The 15,003-nt window shown below is 66.0% G+C and overlaps 2 protein-coding genes across 2 annotated transcripts; one reads left to right on the top strand and one right to left on the bottom strand.

Moving 5' to 3' along the window:
* The first annotated feature begins 1,256 nt into the window (after positions 1-1,256).
* LZTS2 (leucine zipper tumor suppressor 2) lies at positions 1,257-6,391 on the top strand. The gene is made up of 5 exons (XM_039708947.1): positions 1,257-1,583; positions 2,601-3,041; positions 3,382-3,897; positions 4,416-4,685; positions 4,769-6,391. The coding sequence occupies exons 2-5, from the start codon at positions 2,640-2,642 to the stop codon at positions 5,444-5,446; spliced, it is 1,866 nt and encodes a 621-aa protein (XP_039564881.1). The 5' UTR covers positions 1,257-1,583; positions 2,601-2,639; the 3' UTR covers positions 5,447-6,391.
* A 142-nt stretch (positions 6,392-6,533) lies between these two features.
* On the bottom strand, positions 6,534-14,997 carry PDZD7 (PDZ domain containing 7). The gene is made up of 17 exons (XM_039708946.1): positions 14,279-14,997; positions 13,247-13,654; positions 12,943-13,083; positions 12,387-12,561; positions 11,883-12,059; positions 11,540-11,687; positions 11,252-11,312; positions 10,102-10,527; positions 9,417-9,620; positions 9,189-9,230; positions 8,848-9,005; positions 8,573-8,664; positions 8,341-8,432; positions 8,174-8,245; positions 7,296-7,787; positions 6,902-7,002; positions 6,534-6,760 (listed from the first exon to the last, which is right to left on the bottom strand). Exons 2-17 carry the CDS (start codon positions 13,437-13,439, stop codon positions 6,611-6,613), a joined length of 2,724 nt encoding a protein of 907 aa, XP_039564880.1. The 5' UTR covers positions 13,440-13,654; positions 14,279-14,997; the 3' UTR covers positions 6,534-6,610.
* Between the last annotated feature and the right edge of the window lie 6 nt (positions 14,998-15,003).

Genomic DNA, 15,003 nt, shown 5'->3' with positions numbered 1-15,003 from the left:
GGGGCCGGGCCGGGGGCGCCCGGGGGTCCCGCGGGGCCGGCGGGGCGCGGGGGCGCTCCGGGGACCTGGCTGGCAGGGTGCTCCGGGGGGAGCTGCCGCTGCTTGGGGTGTTGTGAGGCCGGGCCCCCCGGGGCCGGTTTGGGGGGGTCCGGGGGATGGGGGGGCAGCGGCGGCCCTGGAGCTCCGTGCGAGGCTTTGGGGATGTTTCGGGGCACTTCGGAACGGCCCTGCGAACGCAGAGGCCCAGGGGCTCGGTGGGGTGCTTGAGGGGGTCGCGGGGCACTTTTGGGGTGCTTCAGGGGCGAGCTGTTGGGCAGTGCAGGCCTAGGCGCGCCGAGGGGCACTTTGGGGGTGTTTTGGAGCACTTTGGGGCTGGTTTCGGAGCACTTCAGGGGCGGTGTGGTGCAGCAGAGGCCCAGGAGCGGCGTGAAGCATTTTAGGGGTGGCATGGGGAACTTCGGGGATGGTTTAGGGCAGTGTGGGGGTGCTGTAGGGCAGCGGGGCCCACGGGCACCGTGGGGTATTTCGGGGTGCGGTGGGGCTGGGATGAGTGGAAGCACCGAGCGCCCGGCTCGGCGCTCTGGGGCTCGGTGGGGCAGCGGGGGGGGGGGGAGCGGGGGGGCTCTGGGCGGGCAAGGGGGGCAGCATCATTGGGAACACCTCGGGATGCCGGGGGCCGGGAGAGGGGCAGAGCCGGGCATGGAGGGTGTCTGTCCCACATGTGCTGCCTGTGTGGGGAGGGACGGCGGCTGACCCCCATTGCCCCTGCTCGGGGGTGGCCCTGAGGTGCCGTCGGGGCACGGGGGTCCCCGGGGGCCCGGAATCCCCGCAGCAGCTCAGGGTGGGGGTCTGGCCGAGCAGGGACCGAGTGTTCCCTTGGCATGTAGGGGTCGGAACGGTGGGATCCGGCAGCGCTGTGCTCCGGCCGGAGAGGCTGGAGGTGACGCCACCCCAGCTGGTGCCTGGTTTTGCTGGGCGGCTGGAGGCCGGGCTGGGCGCTCCCTCCCTCCGCGGGCGGCGGTGCGACCCTCCCGGCAGGCCGGGGGCTGGGGGGAGGGAGAAGATAAAGTCTGTTCGCACCGCCTGCCCAGAAGGGACCGTGTCCCCTCCAGGCTGTGCAGGGACCCACTGTCCCCAGGGCTCTGCGTCCCCGTGACCTGCGCATCCTGGGGGAGTTTCGCTGGGGTGGGGTACCGTGCCTTGGCTGGCTGGGCTGGGGGGCCATTAGATGTCCCCTTGGTGTTCCTGGTCCCTGACTCCTGTTCCTCTGGCAGCAGCAGGTCCCCAATGGCGGGCTCTTCCTCACCACACTTCCCGGGTTGAGCAGCCCACCCTGGGTGCCAGGAGCAGCGCACCCGCCCCGGGCTCCCCTGCCACCCTCAGCGCCACGCTGGCACCACCTGCCCTGGCCCTGCCGCCTAGGGCATTTGGGGGGGAGGCGGCAGCGGGGACCACGAGGGACCCTGCTGCCGTTCAGCCCGCTGACCCCCTCCTCTTCCTCCCCCCCGCTTCAGGGGCCGGCGGAGCCGAGTTCACGGTGCGGGGGCTCGAGAGGACCGGACGGATGGGCAGCGGCTGGCGAGGTGAGCAGAGCTGTTGGTGGGGGGGGTCACCCCCCTGCCCACCCAAGGGTGCCACGAGCACGGCGTGAGGTCAGGGTGCTGGGGATGGCACGTGCCGTTGGGGGTGACGGTGGCAGTGGCAGGGGGGGGTTTGGCTCGCCGGCATCTCTGCCCTGCTCGCCCCTCCCCGGGCGCTGGCAGGCGGATTGATTTCAGGTGACAGCTCGGCGGGCGAGACCGTGCGGGCAGCGCCGCCCCCCCGCCCGCGCCCTGTGCCAGCCGCAGCCATGTGCGAGATGCGATCAGGCAGCAGGGGATGGATCCGGCCCGTCGGCCGGCTCCCGTCACGCGGGCGTATGGCGTGGGGTGGGCAGGGGGAGTCACGGCAGAGCCCCCCCAGCTGGAGGGGACGGGAACCAGCCTGAGTGTGTTGGGGCTGGGAAACAGCCTGGTGCCCACCTGGCAGCTTCTCCCGTGGTGGCCCTCTCCAGGGAACCCCGTGCCCCACTGTGGATGGTTGGAGGTGGAAAGCAGGCTCTGTGGGGTCGCTGCTGAGAGGGGCGCTGTGGGGCAGAGGAGGTGGCTGACCCTCGTGTGTGGGGCTGTCCCCTGCCCTCCGTGGTGCCCGTGGGGCAGACAGGCGGGCAGGCTGCCTTTGAGCCAGCTCTCTGCAGGCCTCTCGGGATTCGCCTCCAGTCCTGGCACACTTCCCGTGGCAGGGTCACGCCAGGGCACGGCATGAGGCAGGACTGCATTGCCACTGCCCTGCTGTGCCACCAGCACCCCAGAGCCCCTGGCAGCCCCAGGCTGCTCCGCTGGGCTGCTGAGGCCAACTTGGGGTTTGCTGGTACCACTCCCCCCAGCTAATCCTGGTTTTGTTCTGATTCATTTGGCATCTCCTGCTCTTGGGTCAACCTTCACTTATAAGATTGGGGATGGTGACTGGGGACCTGGGGATGCTCCCATGCCCACCTGGCTGGGTGGTGGGCACTGTTGTCAGTGCCCGTGGCTCTGATGCCCTGTCTCCCTCGCCTGCAGGCTGCCCTCGTGCCCCTGCCCGCCGGGGGCCCCCCCGCCATGGCCATCGTGCAGACGCTGCCAGTGCCCCTTGACGCCGTTGCCGAGGGGGCCGCGCAGCTCCGCGCCACCGCCCGCTCACCGCCTGCCGCCATGGGCAGCGTGGGCAGCCTCCTGCCCGTCCGGCCCCGCCACGACTGTGCCGGTGATGGGGACCCCTCCACCGCCTCCTTCTGCAAGCAGGAGGGGCTACTCCGAGCCACTCCCGAGGAGCCCCGTGCGTCTGTGCCCGGTGTCACCCACTCCTACGCCAATGGGGGCTTCTGTGGCGACTGGCTTGATGCCTCCTCTCCTGCCAGCCCCTGTAGTGACTCAGATGATCTCCGTGATGACCAAGCACCAAGTGATCACCTTCAGGGCCCGCCCCCCAAGCTTGTACCTGTCTCTGGCAAGCTGGAAGAGGTGAGGGGGGCAGCAGCAGGGTGGGTGGGTGTGTGCTGCAGTCTTGACTTTCTGCCCTGTGCCACACAGGGACTGTTGGCTCAGATGTGTGAAATGGGATCACATGGCCACACTTCTGGTGTCCCTGGGGAAGTGGCAATCCCTATGCTCTTAATGTCCCCTCCACCATGCCAAGGGTGTCTGGGGAGCTCACCTGGACACCCATGACAGACTGGCCTCTGTCTCCTTTAGGGTGTGAAGGCATCAGGGCTGGGGGCACCCACTGTAACGTTCCTAGGCAGCCCTTCTTGGGACTAATGGATCCTCCCCATCCCCTCACTCTTCCCTCTTTTCCTGGCAGAATGTGGAGAAGACCCTGATCCGCCCCATGGCCTTCAAGCCAGTGGTATCCAAGCTTCGGAATGCCCAGCCAGGCACACGCCTGGGGCTCTCAGAGAGCCAGGTGAGCCTCACCCACTTGCTGGGTGCTGAGAAGCCTGGCTCTCTGAGCTGCCGTGCCAGCACCCTCTCGGACTCGGGGCGCAACTCCCTCTCCAGCCTGCCCACTTACAGCACGGGCTGCAGCCAGCACCCAGAGGTGGGTGCCCTGCCGAGCACCCCTCACGGCCCCCTCGACCCTCCGGGGGGCTGCCGCCCCTCCAACTCGGACAGCGGGCGCTCATCCTCCAGCAAGAGCACGGGCTCGCTCAGTGGCCGGGGCCGGCCCTCCTCGGAGAGTGGCTCCTGCGGGCGCTCGCCGCTGCCTGGCGAGGAGGCCATGCTGGTGCGGGAGCTGGAGGACAAGCTGCGGGAGAGGGAGGCCGAGCTGCGGCTCCTGCGTGACAGCCTGGATGAGAACGAGGTGGCCATCTGCCAGGTATGTCCCTGGTGTCCTTATGTCCTGTGGCTGTCCCCCTCTGTGGAGACAGGTGTCAACATAACCCCTGGTTGGGAGTAGGGACCCGCTTTGAGGACCATTACAGACCCTTGCAGAGGTATACATTTTCCTGTGGGTCTGGTTTTTCCCACCAGTTGGGTGGTCCTGTGTAGTCCATGGGGGAGCCTTCTATGGCCCACGAGACCAGTTGTACAGGCTGGGGTGCCTTATCTTGGGGTGCCCTTTTTTGAATGAACCTGGGACCTGTGGCTTCTCCCTGCTTGTGATGGAGCTGGAGGAGCCCTATAGGCTCTGGGGGTGCTAACATGGAGGCCCATCTTGCAGAAGGATAGGGGAGCACAAGGAGGTGTGTACCACCACATCGCACTCTTCCTCAAACCTTTCTCTGTTTGGGGGAGATGTGCTGCCCCTTCCCTGTGATGCCAATTTTGGAGATGGCAGGTGAAGTGGGAGGGTGCTGTGCTGCCCTCCCAGCACCTGTGCATCCCCTGGCCCAGGTGTTTGAGGAGAAGCAGCGTCGCTGTGAGCAGGAGCTGGAGGGGCTGCGGCAGCGCTGTGCGGCCCAGGCGCGGCAGGCGGCCCACGCAGCACATCGGGGGCAGCAGGTCCTGCAGCTCCAGGTGCTGCAGTTGCAGCAGGAGAAGAAGCAGCTGCAGGAGGACTTGACCCAGCTGCTGCAGGAGCATGAGCTGCTGGAGCGTCGCTGTGCCTCCTTCCAGCGGGAGCGCACTGAGCTGGCACCCCGGCTGGAGGAGACCAAATGGGAGGTGAGTCACCCAGCAGCACCAGGATGTCTGGGGGCACAGGCTGGGGGGTCCTGGCCGGCCCCTGAACCCCATCATCCCCACAGGTGTGCCAGAAGTCGGGGGAGATCTCTCTGCTGAAGCAGCAGCTGAAAGAGGCGCAGGCGGAGCTGGCGCAGCGGGGCGCCGAGCTGCTGGGGCTGCGGGCTCAGCTGCGGGAGGCACGGGCGCAGCTGCAGGCGGGCGAGCGGCGGGCGCAGGGGCTGCAGGAGGCCGCCCGCCTCAAGGCGCTGGAGCTGGAGGTCTGTGCCAACGAACTGCAGCGCCGCAAGAGCGAGGCCGACCTCTTCCGCGCCAAAGCCGGCCGGCTGGAGCAGGAGGTGGCGGGGCTGCGGGAAGCTGCCCGCGGGCGATGCCCACCAGGCAGTGGGGAAGGCTGCCCCCCGCCCGCTGAAGGATGCCCCCCAGGCAGCGAGGAGCCCCGGGGCAGCGTGGGGCTGCGGCGGCAGCTGGAGCGGCTGCGGGCGGAGGTGGCCCTGGAGCGGCGGCGAGGGCAGGAGCAGCGCGATGCCTTCGAGCAGGAACGCGGCACGTGGCAGGGCGAGAAGGAGCGCGTCATCCGCTACCAGAAGCAGCTGCAGTACAGCTACATCCAGATGTACCGGCGCAACCGGCGGCTCGAGCAGCGGCTCCAGCACCTCCGGCTTCAGGGCGAGGACCCCCTGCCCGAGCCCTGTGACCCACCTGACCCGCCCTTTGAGGAGATAACAGCCACCGAGATCTGAGATACTGCCTGCCCTTGCCCCAAGCGTGGAGGGCTGAAGGGGCCTGGAGGCTCCTGTGATTGATTTTGGGAGCTGTGGGGGCCCCTGCTCTCCCCCAGCTCTGCAAACTGCAGCCACTGTGAAGGGGCAGGGGAGACCACAGGCGCTGTCCCTCCCCAGCGCTGAGGTCTTGGGGCAAGGATGTATTGGTGCCCACAGTGAGGGCTGCCCCTGAGATGTGGGGTCAGGTGGGTGCCGAGTCCTGGCCTTGGGGCCGCCCGGAACTGGTTTCTGCTGATCCTCTTAGCTCCTGGGGATTAGCAGCACTGGCTTCAGCCAGGGTCACCTTGGGCAGAGGGAGGGCTGACTTGTCCCCCCTCCCTCTCATCCCTGCTGGCACTGTCACCCAGTCACTTGGCGTGTGCCCTGTCTCTGCCCATGCCAGCCTCCCTCATGCCCCTTTGTGTGTTTGTCAGGGAATTTGTTTCTGTGCCATTTTAAATAACTCTATTTTTATAGGACCTACCAAAACATATCACCCTCTCCCAGCGCACACTTCACCAGTCCGTGCCCCCTCACCCCTGCCACGGGGCAGCTTGCCCTCAGTGCCTTTCCCATGCTCTTGCCCCCCCAGCATCCCTCTGTTTCCCCCCCAGAAAAGCCCATGCCTCTGTGATGCCCAGCCTGCCAGGGGAGAGGGGTGTGGTGCTCCTTGAGCCAGCTGGGGACACCCTGGGGACACCCCTGGGGATGGACAGAGGTGAGGGGCCCCTCTGGGCACCCGGGGAGGTGGGGGTCAAACCAAAGGAAAAGTCTGGATGTGCCCAGCTGTGGCTTGGTCACCCCTGGCTCCAGGGGGGGATTTTTGTACTTTATTTCAGTCACGTCTCCTTCCCAGAGCCTGGCTCATCAGTGTACCACCCGGAAACAGCAATTAAAAACAAGCCCCTGGCTGTGTTTTTTTCAGGACTCTGTCTGCATGTCCAGAGCAGGGTCAGGGACCCCCTGTCCTTCCCCTGTGATGCCAGTGCTGCCCTCCCTTGGGTCCTGCAGTGGGCTCCATGCCCTGGGGGCAGGTCTGGCTCTCACCCTCTGGCTGCACTGAGACCAGCCACAGCTCAGTGCAGCAATGAGCCATCTGGCTCCTCTGGAACACAGCACGGCTCCTGGAAAAGGGCTGCAGCATCACTCCGGCGGCGGTCCAGGCACCCGCACCACCAGCTCCATGGGCTCCTTGGCCTTGTTGCGGTAGGCCTGGCGGATGATGTCCACAGCCCTCTGGTGCGTGACGTTCTGCAGGCTCTCCCCGTCCACCGACACCAGCTCCTGCCCGGCCTGGGGCCCAGAAGGGAAGGCCACAGGGTGAAGTGCAGCTGCTTTTGGACTGCTAGAGGTCTGCCAGCAACCCAGTGGCACCAGGGGATGGGAGTGCCTGGATCTCTGCCCACCCCCTGGCATGTGCTGGGACCCCCCTACCTTGAGGATGCCACTGAGGAAGGCAGCTCCACCAGGGAAGATCTTCTCAATCTTCACTACTGGCTGTGCTCTTGACTCAATACCACCAGAGATGCTGATCCCTGCAAGGGAGCCATAAGACCCTCACACCTGGGTAGGCTGGGTCCCCACCCACTCCCAAGCATGGCACCACCTTTCCCCCTTTCCCTGGTGAGCTACACCTCTTGCCCTGTTTTGGTAAGTCCTACAGAGATGAGGGACTGGGGCAGGGACAGCTCTTCCCCCCAGTTCTCATTTTGGAAGAATGCTCTGGGGTTTGCCCCTTGCCAAGAGGGTGCCACCCGTCCCACTGATGCTGGTGCCAGAAGGGTCCTCCCCCCACCCTTGGAGTCCCACCCACCCATGTGCCACCCACCCAGCGAGTGCTTCAGCTTGGAGAGGGTGACGGTGAGCAGATGATACTCTTCCTCCTCCTCTTCCTCCCTGCCAGCATCTTCAGGGCCATTGGCTGCCCCGGCCCTTGCCTCACCCCCTGGCCCCCCAAAGAGAGGGGCAAGAGGAGGCCGTGCCCGCTGGGGCTTCCCCAGCACTGGAGCTTCTCTGCTGGGCGCTGTCCTGGGGGGTTCCTTGCGCCAGGTGGCCCGGGGGCTGCGCGAGTGCCCATGGCCCTTGCCAGGGGAGGGCTCAGCCAGCAGCCAGTTCGGGGACTGAGGGCCAAGGGTGGGCGGGGGCCGGCTGGCGGAGGCATAGGCATCCACTGGCACGTCAGGGAGTGGGGTGTAGGCGCGGGGGTGAGGCCGGCGGGGGCTGGGGGAGGCTCTTGGACGGGCTGGGCTCGCCTGCTGCTCCCCCGCTTCCTCTGGCTCTGGGGTCCCTGCTGGCTTCAGCAGGAATCCGCCCCGATAGTCTGCAATGAGAGGGGCTCAGGGATCTCCCCGGGGACCCACAGCCCTCCCCCCTGGGATCCCTGTCATGCAAGCCTCCCATGAGTACCCCAAAGCCCTGGATCCTTTGCCACCTAGGGCCCCAGATCTTCCTCATCTAGAGACCCCTAGACACCCCAGTTGTCTGCAAGCACTCCATGTCCTCCTCCCCAAGAACCCCAGCACCCAAGATTCACAGATTGTGCTGCCCCCAGTCTTCCCAACACCCAGGGGTGCCAGATGCCTTCTTCCCTTGGAGCCCCTGCACTCAGGTATCCATCCCAGTCCCCTTTCTCTTCCCCCAAACTCCCTCCACGCTGTCCCCACTGTGCAGCCCGGTGTCCAGGCAGACCCTGCAGGTGGCACTTACCAGGCACTGGTGTGATGAGGTGTCTCTTGGGGGGGGCGTCATGGTGGGCCGGGCGGAGGGCAGGTGAGCGCACTGCAGTCAGGGAGAACCCCCAGTCACCTCCTGAGCTGCACCCACCCTTGACCACTGCCTGCCCCCAGTCAAGGTCCCTGGGGGCTGGGATCTACCTGAACGGCTCTTTAGGGCATCAAAAGCTTCCAGCTCCAGTGGCATCACCATGCTATCAAACCTGCCCAGGTCTGTGGGGGCCACCACGCTCCTGCCAAGGCAAAAAGGTGGGGACAGGTTCTAGCAGCCTCCGGGGTGGAGTGTGATCAGGGCTGAGGAGCATGAGTGAGGCTCCACTTCAATCACATCAGGCAAAGCTGGGGTTCCCAGATATTTCCTAGCAGCACTCGCCTCACGTCCCGTAGCAGCAGGACCTTCTCGGGCCGGTCCAGGATGGCCAGCAGCGGCCGCACCAAATCCTCCACGCTGCCCTCGTGCAGGTACTGCGGGCACACGAGGGCGATCAGTGGATGGCCCCTCACCCGTTCCTTGGTTTACCTCCCAGAGTTAAGCATGGGCACAGAGTGCTCACCGTGCCCCTGGGATGCAGGAGCTTTCCAGAGACGAGCCCAGGGTGGCAGTGCCACCCTGCCCGTGCCCTGCCATGCCCTGCCTTCGGTGCGTACCCGGGAGCAGTGGCGGAGCACGGCCGTCACCTCGTCGGGGCTGAGGAGACGTGCAGCAGTGTCCTGGATGTGCGGGAGCCGGGCCTCAGGGTCGCTGCCGTTGGGCTGCAGGGTGGCGATGCCCATGGGGCCCAGGATGCTGGCACGCCGGCTTTTCTCTGGGGAGGCACAAGGAGGGGTGGCCAGCGGGGCAAGGACTGCCCCAGCCAGCCCAGAGAGTTCCCCATGCCCCCCACCCCAGCAGCTCACTCCACAGCAGAGAGGGACAGACACAAGCAGCGCGGGGCCAGGCGCATGCAGAGCCTGCCCACACCCCCCAGGCACACGGGCACCCCCGTTACCCCGCCTCAGGCTCCGGATGACAAACTTCTGCACAGCGCCTACTGCAAGGGAGATGGAGAGCGGTGAGTGCCCAGGGCAGACAGCAGCATCACCGCCCACTGTCAGAACTGCGCGCTTGGGGAACCCCTCCCTATGCTCCCTTCATGCCAGGGATGCCACAACAGGCCCATGGAAGGGGGAACAGTCCCAGGTTGAGTCCCTTTCTGCCCTGTCACCCAGGCTGATACCTCTGTCCCCGTCAGAGCGCCCAGGGGACTTGGAGCGTGCCCGGCGTTCAGAGCCCGGGGCCTCCTGGCTGGGGGGGGCCCAGCTCTGGCTGGTGGCACGGCCCCCCTTGAAAAAGAGGTTGACAAGGGTCTTGGAGCGGTGCAATCCTGGGGTAGCCCCCCGTGCCCCTTGTCCCTCTGGCTTCTCCTTCTTCCGCTTCTCCTCTGTGGACAGAGAGAAGGGGCTGTTGGAGTGGAGAGGTGAGGGGATGCCACCCCAAATCTTGTCTGGGGGCAAGGAACTTCGCGGGATTGGAGGGGCTACTGGGAGACACTGACTAGAAGAGTCCTTCTGTGGGGTGCAGTGGATCACCAGGGGCCATGGGGCTGGGCTTTGGGATGCCTGGCAAAGCCCAGGGACAGAGTTGGGGCTATGTGGGGTTATAGGATACCCAGGACAGGTGGCCAGGGGGCTATATGGGCTATAGGGTCCAGGGTAGGGACCTAGATGTTCGCTATAGGAAGCCCAGGAGTGGGGGCCGGGTATCTGTGTGTGTCAGGGACTACAGGATGCCCGAGTAGGGGACAGGCTCTCCGTGTGGGGCAGGGTCTGAGCTGTGGGACTCCCGGGGCTGGGCGTGCAGGGTTGGAAGGAGACTTCAGCCAGGGTTCAGTCCCATGCGTGGGGCTGTGCCCCAGTGCCTACCGGCGACAGTGAGGTCACTCTGGGAGCGTGTAATGGGCTGCCGTGGCCGGCTCAGTGCCAGCAGAAGCGCCGTCTTGGGTGAGTGGCTGAAGGTGCGGCGTGGGTGGGTGCCAGGGGCGTCGCGGGCGCCCTGGCCCCGGATGGCCGTGTCCCGCAGCAGCTCGGGGGGCCGCACTGTGCGCCGCGTCTCTGGCAGCCCCTCCGTGGCTGGCTCGGTCTGCATGGCCCGCTCGGCGCGTTCCCGCACCCAGCCCCGCCGCGGCCCGTCCTCTGTGGAGATGGCCACATCCACGGTGCGGGCTGGGGACACTGGGGCAGCTGCCCCCAGCCCATTCACCGCCCCTGGTGCTGGTCCTGAGGAGTAGGAGGAGATGGAGGAGCTGGTTTCCGAGGTCTGAGCCAGCTGTTGCAGCTGCCCGTCAGTCACTGCAAAGGCACAGCAGGGACACACTGTCACACACTGTGGGCCACCTAGAGCTCCATGTCCCTCCCAAAAACAGCAGGCATGTGGGGAACCCGCAGGGCCATGGGGACCTGTGCACTACTGGCCATTGCATAGGGATCATCCGGGCTGGGGACACTGGGGCAGCTGCCCCCAGCCCATTCACCGCCCCTGGTGCTGGTCCTGAGGAGTAGGAGGAGATGGAGGAGCTGGTTTCCGAGGTCTGAGCCAGCTGTTGCAGCTGCCCGTCAGTCACTGCAAAGGCACAGCAGGGACACACTGTCACACACTGTGGGCCACCTAGAGCTCCATGTCCCTCCCAAAAACAGCAGACATGGGGAACCCACAGGGCCATGGGGACCTGTGGACTACTGGCCATTGCATAGGGATCATTATGTCCTCTCCAAGAAAGTGGACATGTAGGATGCTGTGGGATCATAGGGACCACAAGGGGCTGCTGGCCATGGCAGGGGGCTCTTCACGCCTCCTCCAGGGACGGGGGACAGCTGGGACCTTGCAAGTCCATCAGGCCAGTGGGTATGCTAACAGTGGCACAGGGAGCTCCCCGCTCCCCCCAAGGCCTTGGGACCCCATGGCATGCAGACCTTCTCCCTCCCTACAGTGTCAGACATCACACACATGGGAGGCCCAGCCCCGCCGTGCCCCAGCCCAGCACCCCTGCCAGTACCCGCACGGCACTGCCCTTACAGCGACTGAGCCAGCAGTACTCGGCCACCAACTCCTTGTAGGCAGGGAACCGGCCTGTCTCCTAGGCACAGGGGGAGAGGACAAGGGGGTCAGTGAGTGCTGGCTGCCCTGGAGAACTTGATCTGGTGCCAGCCATGAATAATGCATCCTCCCCCTCCCACCCGCCTGAAACCCAACCAGGCAGCAGCTGCACCAGCCCCCAGCACTGGGCTGAGCAGGGGCAGTGCCAGTGAAGGGACATGCCAAGCCCTGCCTCACCCCAGGGTCCGTGGGGCAGGGTGTGGGTACCTTGATCGTGAGCATGATGTGGGTCTGCCCCTTGAGCACCTCCACTGCCTTGCTATGGCTTATGTCTTCAAACTTGACTCCATTGGCTGCAAGGACTTGGTCTCCCACCCGAATACCATTTTGCTCCGCCAGCCCTCCGGGGTCCACCCTGGGGAAACAGGGGGGCAGGATGGGGCCAAGCCCTTGCAGGAGTCCTGCTCCTGCCCCACACCTCCACTTGAGTAGCCCCACGGCTCAGCACCCATGGTGGTGATGCCCAGTGTCTTCTGAGAGTGGGGGGCTCAGCATGGGCACAGCAGAGTCAGGGGTGTCACAACCCCGTCACGCCCCAGGGCAGCCGTACTTGGAGACGTAGATGCCGAGGCCGAACTCCCTGCCGCCGCGGATGTTGAAGCCCAGGCAGTAGTCATCAGAGGTGGTGTAGAGGTGGACGATGCGCCGCAGCCCGTCCTCGGAGCCGCTCTCCGATGGCGTCGAGCCGCTTTTCTCTACCACCAGGCGCCTGTTCACCACATCCACCCTGGGGTACGGCACAGGGTAGGCAGTCTCAGGGATTTGGCTCTTGTCCTCCTCCGGCATGGGACCATTGGTGGCACCCAGTAGAGGAGAGTGATGGGGGATGTTTAGGATGGGGCTTGCACCCACCCTACCTGCTCCAGACCTTCCTATCCCATCCTAGATCCCACTCTGGTCTCTCCCCATCTTTGCCAGAGATTTCTGCTGCCACTCCACCCTGGGGGTCCCCCAGGGATCCTCCCTGTTTCCCAGAATCCCTCAGCAACCTCTCCCGGCATGCCCTCCATGGGGTTGGGTTTTGGGGTGCTGGCATGGGAGATGCCCTGCTCACCACGCCGTCTTCTCCTTGGAGAACTTGATTCCTGGCACACGGCCCATCCGCCGGACCACCATGCGCAGGCGGTTGTTGCCGGTGAGGACCTTGACAGCGCTGCTCATCGTGATGTTCTCCAGACTCACACTGTTCACCTCCGTGATCTTGTCGCCAACACACAGCCCGGCCTGCTCTGCGGGGGACACACGGCTCATCTGGGCACCTGACCTGCTACTGATGCCCTTGTTTGACATCCCCTCCCTCAGTGTCTCCTCAGCCTGCTCTGAACCCCTTGGGAACAGAGGCAGGGGTGCCTGACAACTGCACTGAGTGGCTTGTCACCTTGCTGTGGCCTGGGGATGGAGCTCAGAGTCCTTGGCACAGGACTGTCTACTCCCATGTCCTGCCCTTCACTTTGGGCAGCCCGCAAATCTCATGGCCAAAGGCAGCAGGGAGCAAACGGTGGCTTCCCACCATGAACGGTGGCATTGTTGCTGTGATCCCATGTCACTGGGAGCTCCTTGAGAGGGTCTTGCTGGCACGTGCCTGGTGCCCCTCACCCTGACCCTCTTACCAGCAGTGCTCCCCTCCTCCACTTTGCTGACAAAGATGCCCAAGCCGTGCTCGGAGCCGCCACGCACGCTGAAGCCCAGTTTGCCGTCCACGCTCTTCTCCACTGTGATGGCATTGATGACATCACTCTCGTTGCTGCTGGCTGTGGGGACAGGGGAGCATGAGTGCAATGGCAAGGGGTCTCTCTCTCACTGGGAACATCCCCAGGCCCAGGCCAGCCCTCCCCACCCCTAGACCCAGGGAATGCAGCCATTGGGGGTGTCCTGGCCATGGGGGTGGGCAGGGGGCCGGGACACCCCACGCACCTTCGATGGGGGCATTGATGAGGATGACACGGCCCATGGGGGAGGCGGCACGGCTGCTCCGGGTGGTCCCGTTGAGCAGGCGGCTCTGCTTGCTGAGGAGGTAGCGGGGAGCCAGGCTGGCTTCGCTGCTGGAGCTCCGTGACCGGCTGCCTGTCGTCATCCCCGACAGCACTGCGTCCCAGTCCTGGGCCATGGTGGCGCTGGGCACGCCGGCGTCCTGGCGTCTGGCTCAGGGCTGGCTGCGTCCTCACAGGGCCAGGGCTGCCCGTCAGCCAGCGGGGGACATGGCATAGTCCAGAAGCACATGCCCGGGCTTGGGCACCGCTCTTTTTTAGCAGCGCAATGCTGGGGGCAGCTGGCCTGGGTACTTGCCGCTTGTAAGAGAGGTCCCAGGCGCAGCAGCACAGCCTGGAGGGACGAGGAGCTTTGTGACCCCCTCTCCAGCCTGATCCCTTCCCGTCCTATACCGTCCCAAGGATCAAACTGTCACATAGCATGGGGGTGTGGGCACAGGCTGCCCTGCCCTGGGGTAAAGATGCTGGGGTGAAAAGGAGCTCTCCCTCACAGTGTAAATCTGGAACAGGGGATGCAAAGGGGCTTTACTTGACAGCACAAATCCGGAAAGGCTCCAGAGAGGGGACACGGGGACATCAGCTTTATGCTAGAGAGCAGGACCTGATCCCTCTGGCCATTTCCCATCCTCCCTGGAGCCCCTCTGAATTCCCAACGCCGTGCGGCTGGAGATGGGTGCACCAGTCTCCAAGGCAGTTCCCGCGGGGATTTTCCAGGCGTGGGTGAAACGCCACCACGGTGCCCCCCCCCACTTCGTTCGCCGCTCGCCCCAGCCTGACCTCAATAAATAAGTGATGGCCCCGGCTCCGGGGACACGCCGGTATCCCCGGCGCTGCCAGCCCCCCACAGCGCCCACCCATTATCCCCCGCCAGCTTCAGACGCGGGTGCCCCCTCCCCGAAGGGGCGCAGGGGACCCCCTACCGCCGTGCCTCCCTCCCCCCGCCCCGTGCCCTCCTCACCTGTCCCCATGGTGCCACCTGCGAAAGAGACACCTGGCAGCAGCGCGGGGGGGAAGGCGAGGCCGGGGGGCAGCACCGCCTCCTGCCCCCCCGGCCGCGGGGATTGGCTTTCCCTGTGGGACCGGAGAGGCCATCGGGCGCGGGAGCTGTCAATCGAGAGCGGCCGGGGCTGGCCTCGCAGCTGGCGGGGGGGTGGCAGTCCCGTGGGTGTCCCCCGCGAGAGGGTCCGGGGGCGCGACCCCCGGCGAGGTTGCGAGTGGCAATGGATGTGGTGTCCCCCCTGACCTCCTGCCTTAGCGCAGAGCATCCCGGGGGCACACAGGGGAAACTGAGGCACGGTCAGGGCCGGAGGGCTGTCGCGTGCCTCCGCTCCGCTCACTCCGGTGATGCCAGCCGGTATCCCCCCGTGTCCCCCTTCCCGGGGGGCATCGCCTCCAGCCCGGGCCGGCCGTGACCCCCCGGCGGGGCCCGGCGCCGCCGGCGCGAACCCGACACCGCGGCGGTTTCAGGTGATGCGCGGCGGCCGCGGGGACTGCTGGGGGGGCCGCCCCGACAGCGCCGGGGTCAGGGGCTGGGGGGGCACGGCCGGCGTGGGGACACGCACCCACATGCACACGCACCCCATGCACCCGCACGTCCACGGCATGCGTGCCCGCGCCCCTGCGCGCACCCGCGTGGACGCGGCCCCGCTCACACACGCGCGTCCCGGCACGCGCCGCCCGACG

Source organism: Passer montanus, unplaced genomic scaffold, assembly GCF_014805655.1.
Source record: "Passer montanus isolate IOZ18808 unplaced genomic scaffold, ASM1480565v1 scaffold21, whole genome shotgun sequence".
In the NCBI taxonomy this organism is placed as follows: domain Eukaryota; kingdom Metazoa; phylum Chordata; class Aves; order Passeriformes; family Passeridae; genus Passer; species Passer montanus.
Note: the sequence above shows the minus strand (reverse complement) of the source record. Positions and strands in the feature narration are given on the sequence as shown.